Source organism: Perkinsus marinus (assembly GCF_000006405.1).
Source record: "Perkinsus marinus ATCC 50983 genomic scaffold scf_1104296976014, whole genome shotgun sequence".
Taxonomy (NCBI): Eukaryota; Perkinsozoa; order Perkinsida; family Perkinsidae; genus Perkinsus; species Perkinsus marinus.
Genome location: NW_003200561.1, coordinates 137,080 through 142,350, shown reverse-complemented (window position 1 = coordinate 142,350; position 5,271 = coordinate 137,080). Strand labels below are relative to the sequence as shown.

Here is a 5,271-nt window from a genome sequence, read left to right as displayed (position 1 = left end):
TCAGTCTCGATTTCTGATTCAATCCAGTCTCTTGAATCATACCTTTGGGCTGTCTTAGGGCATGACCAAACCAGCGTAGACGCTTTTGACTAACACCTCTTGGACACAATATCCCCCTAACCATTCCGAAACTTCTAGTTCGGACACTTTCCAATAAGTCGTAGTACTATCCTCACGATCTTCATCTGTTGAGCTATCTCGATTTCTACCCCATCTTATAATGTTACTGACCAACTTATTACAACATTTTTGTAATCTATCAATATCAATTTTGACGTAAACCCAGGTTTCAGAATTATATAGCAATACACTCATCACACAACTTCTAAAGATGTTCTTTTTAGTGCCCGTAGAAATCCCCCTAGATTTCCAAATATTCTTTAAATCATTGAAAACGCTTACTGCCCGCCCGATTCTCCGGCCAACCTCCCCTGCGAGCTTCATTTTTGTTGTTAGCAAAGTACCAAGGTATACTGTAGACCCCACACATTTGAGTTTTCGACCATCAATCAAGCGGATTTCCACCTCTTCGATTTCCTCATTTACTATTCCCATTCTGTATTTCCCTACCATCCTACTTTTTCTCAAAGCTACTTGTTTTTCAATTGTAAGGTCTGTGTGACTCCGGCACCTGCCTGCTCTGGAATGCGATTTCAGAGCCCTATCATTATGGAATGTAGCTCCACAAGAAGTACATTTCCATTTGTCTGTACCATCACTGACCCTATCAAAACCCAATCTCGTCATCCTCAGTTTGTCCCCCTCTTCGTCCTGTATCCAACCAGCTTTTTTCACTATATACTTGACTATAGTATCGTCATCATATTTTATCTCATGAGTAGGTCTGAAAGTTTCCTCGGTACTATTTATTTTTAAAGGTCTTAACCATCCCTCATAATTGCCGTCATCCCACCTCACCATAACTCTTTCCTCCCTTTCATTATTCTGAGTTACTCTACTATCATCCAGCCCCTTAACCATAACTACCGATTTTTCAGCGTTAACTACTAGTCCTACATAATGCGCAGCCGCTTGGAGTTCCTGTAGAAAGAACTCTACCTCAGCAGACGATTTTCCCGCGATGTATAAATCATCCGCATACCCCAACCATTCTACCACAATACCTCTATCCTCACATGCTTTCACTGCCGCCCTCATACAATGGTCTAATATAAGTATGAATATAACTGGAGATAGGCATGATCCTTGACGGACTCCAACTTTTTGAGGAAATTTATCAGACATTTTCCCTTCTTGACTTACTCGGATAGCAATTTCGGAATTTTCATAAATTCTCCTTATCAAATTCACCAACCTTCTAGGCATTCCAGTGGATTCCAGTATCCTCCACGACGATTCCCATGTTAAGGAATCGAAAGCTTTTTGGAAATCCACGAACACCGAGGCAATCTTATGAGTGCACTCCCACTTTTTCCATAGCAATCTAACAGGATCCCTACAGCTCTTACCAGATCTAAAACCAAACTGATATTTCAGTAGTCTCTCCCCAGCAAATTCTTTAATTCTCTCTAAAATTATTGCCGATATAATTCTCTCAACCACCGATAGAAGCGATATTCCCCTATATCCTTCCGGTGATTTTTTGCTTCCTTTACCTTTGAATAATGCCACTAAAACAGCCGTATGACACTCATCTGGTAAGCATTCCCCGCGCCAAAATTCTCTTATAATAATTCCCAGCACTTTTCTACATTCCTCTGAATGTTTAAATAATTCGGAAGGGATCCTATCAATACCCATTGCTTTTCCGTTCTTCATTCTCTTGCATGTTTTCTCGATCTCTTCATCACTTGGAGCGGCCAAATTTACATCCCATGCTTGCGCTTTTAGTTCAGACATTTCCCTCGCAATGCAGTACGCCCTTCTTGTTTCATATTCCTCTATCGTTCTTTCCTCTTGTTCTCCCAACAATTTACTGAAATGCCCGACAAAGCTACCGAGGTCCATCCCTGTTAGGTCTACACCCTTATGTCCCCGTCCCCCTAATATTCGCACAATTGCATATAGTTCTCTGATATTACTAGTTCTGGCTGCTGCCTCTGCTTTCTCGGCCTGTTCAGCTAACCATTTTTTCTTGTCGAATTTTAGTAAAGCCTTCACCTGTTTCCTGAGTTCAGCAAGGTGTCTCACTTGATCTAGCCCTTGATCAATTTTTTTAATCATTTCGTTTCGCAACCGCATCTTTTCCCAAGTTCTATCTGATATCCACGGCTTCCTCTTGCTATTATCATTTTTATACCCCTTGCTGCCTATACCTATTGCTATTTTCAGTCTGTTCCATCTGTACTCTGTGTTTATATCCGAAGATTCATCCATGATATCCCTATAGTCTTCTCTTTGCAATTCCTTGCTGATTAAAAGCCCTCCCTCCTCTGATCTTAGGGCTTCCGCTATATTACCTTTGCCTACATTGCGCTCAGTTCTACAAGGTTTAATTTTCACGTACAATAATCGGAGTCCATGATCCGATTGATGATAGGTGTCCCACCTACATTTAATATTCACAACAGTCCTCTTATCTCTTTGTTTTACTAGAAAATGATCATACTCTCTATATCTCCTGTTTTCATTTTCAGTCTGAAAATTCCCTCTCATCGTCACCTTGTGCCTAGATTTCTTTTTAAACGAGGCTGCCACAATACTCAAATCATTTTCATCAGAGAATTCTACCATCCTCTTCCCGTTGTTATTCTGTATTCCTATCCCACATCTTCCAAGTGCCTTCCCCTCTGTATCTACACCAGTTTCCCCATTGAAGTCCCCACCTACTACCATCTCATCTATTTCCTTGATTTCGTTTATAATAGTTCCCATACCTGTCCAGAAAAGCTTCTTTCTCCTCAACATCTGCCATCTCTGTAGGGCCCATAAGCAGATACCACTGCTATATTCCTACCTGCTCTCCCCTTAAGTACCATGTATGCTATGCGTCCATTCACTAACTGGAATTTAATAATATCCTTTTTTCTATTTTGATGTACTGCTATGGCTACGCCACCTACTCTGGATCCATTCCCATTTCTCCATGCTCCTCCACCCCATATGAAGTAGTCCCCACATTTCCATGCCATTTGTTCTGTTTCCCACCTGGATTCTTGTATCAGTGCAATATCTACTCCCTTGTCCTTCAAGTCCCTTACCACAGCAGACGGCCCGCCAGTAGTCAACAATGACATTACATTCCAGGTTGCAATAGTATATCCCCCTTTACATGACCTATTCCTTTTCCTACTCTTCTCTTCATTATCCTGGTCATCTTCTACTCCCTCCTCTTTCATTCTTTTTTTGTCTTTCCTCCTTTGCATCCACCTCTCCCTCGCTCTCACCTTCACCTTTATTTGACGATTTGTAAGACCTAGCCCTGCCAACTCTCTCAAGTAGTTTTGTCTACCCGTCATTCGTTGACCACTTGAGTCTTCCTCCTCGTCTGCCCTAGTGCCAACATTTTCGACCAATCTACTCACCCCTAGGGTCGTAGATGAGGATCTGGTCTGTCTATTTCTATTATTCGGAGCTTGAAGCTGTTATTCTCTCATGGAGTTGCCAGCCCACATGAGGGTACCCTCCCACTTCGACTTAGTGTTTCCCCTTTCGCCTTCACGGCCTTGGGACCGTCTTCCGTTCAATCATAGACAAGTCCTTAGATTTCACAGAAGGAGTGGTTACTACTACTACTACTACTACTACTACTACTACTACTACTACTACTACTACTACTAATACTGCTATTACTACTACTACTACTACTACTACTACTACTACTACTACTACTACTGCTACTACTACTACTACGCAACATGCCCCAGAGGGCCAATTGCGAGACGGACTACTATAACTACTGTTCCAGTCATAAGACTCAGAACTACCACTACTTCCACAGCAATGATACTCAGCATACAAAAAGAATTTGATGAGGACAGAATCTCCATACGGAGGGACGAGGTACTAAGAACAACAGGACGGAGGATTAGAAGACTGTGAAATAATGACCTTGCTCATTCTGGGTATAACATAAAATTTTGGAAAAAGCTACAACTATCGCGAGGGGTAAATGATGAAGAGAAATTGACGAGGGCGAACCGTACTCGTGTCACGCTCTGGAAAAACGAGAGAACACAGGTGCAGATGGATGCAACTGAGTAGGGATCGATCCCCCAGGGTCCAATCCTAGCTTAGCCACAGCTACCGTCACACCCTGTAGGGACCTCTTTCGACCTGTATAGAGGAATGCTCATTATGTTGCTTACAAGTGGCCGCCGCCTACCTTTGTCCACGAACTGACTGGTGACCGAACCCAGCTCTCCACAATCCGAGTTATGGCCACCTCCCACTACAAGGATCGGTGGGGATTGTGATGGTGATAGCGGATTCCCATTGAGAGTTGGTGAAGTGGGAGGGCTTGTAGGCTTGAGTATTACTGACATATAAGAAGACTCTGTCGTGTGCTTATAGGTCCTAATATATGCTCCCACGCACTATTGCTATACAGTTGCAACCCGTGACCGAGCTCTACGACGATTCCTTCAACCTCACTAGCAGGGAGCGTGCCGATATCACAATCGCGTGAGGTTGAAATCGTTAGGTTCATACATAATACCGCTACACCATCAATTCATAGCCGACTCGCGATGTGAATACTCATAACCCTGCCCCCTCATCGAGAGCTCTCTCGACCAACCCCTTACCACAACAGACCTTATTCGACCAGCCGACAAGAATTAATTTCTCTGCAACTAGCAGACCCCAAAAACTCACTGCCATTTCTCTCAGCCGTGGACAGCAACTCGTCCTGTACATGCATCCTATCAGTTGGGTTACCCATTTTAAGCGTAACCTTAACCCCAGGATGCTGTGTCTCCAACCTCTGTACTGTATCCTGTACCGACTGCAACAGCTGTGAGCCTGTGAGCATGGTAAATTCATGCATCTCCACCACTAGCAATAATACTACTCTTGTATCCTATCGATAAAATATCCTCCTGCTGCCCAAACTGCCATGGTTGAACTGGTATCTACTCGCATAATGCTCAGTACTCCATACCCTTCCTACCACTACTATTACATAGATAATCACTACATTAGCTCCTCTACCATCACCAGCTGCCCTAGCTAACACAAATGCCATGGACAATGCCCGAAGTGCTCCCTCTTGATCTCGAGCGCCGACACCCACTACGAACTGCCATACCAACAACACCGTCACGAGCCAGCCTGTGAAGCTCAGCGTTACATCACGAACAGCTGAGGCCT

The 5,271-nt window shown here is 43.5% G+C and overlaps 1 protein-coding gene across 1 annotated transcript in view; it reads right to left on the bottom strand.

Annotated features, from left to right (window-relative positions):
- Pmar_PMAR007497 (hypothetical protein) overlaps window positions 1-5,271 on the bottom strand; it is a gene marked incomplete at both ends in the record, with an annotated part of 7,874 nt that overhangs the window by 606 nt on the left and 1,997 nt on the right. Inside the window, 13 exons of the mRNA XM_002764884.1 lie at window positions 595-661; window positions 1,137-1,166; window positions 1,316-1,529; window positions 1,758-2,003; window positions 2,043-2,219; window positions 2,421-2,509; window positions 2,623-2,651; window positions 2,794-2,837; window positions 3,254-3,487; window positions 4,286-4,438; window positions 4,777-4,923; window positions 4,973-5,033; window positions 5,084-5,200. Coding sequence (XP_002764930.1) covers window positions 595-661; window positions 1,137-1,166; window positions 1,316-1,529; window positions 1,758-2,003; window positions 2,043-2,219; window positions 2,421-2,509; window positions 2,623-2,651; window positions 2,794-2,837; window positions 3,254-3,487; window positions 4,286-4,438; window positions 4,777-4,923; window positions 4,973-5,033; window positions 5,084-5,200 — 1,608 coding nt within the window. The remainder of the gene's footprint in view (window positions 1-594; window positions 662-1,136; window positions 1,167-1,315; window positions 1,530-1,757; window positions 2,004-2,042; window positions 2,220-2,420; window positions 2,510-2,622; window positions 2,652-2,793; window positions 2,838-3,253; window positions 3,488-4,285; window positions 4,439-4,776; window positions 4,924-4,972; window positions 5,034-5,083; window positions 5,201-5,271) is intronic.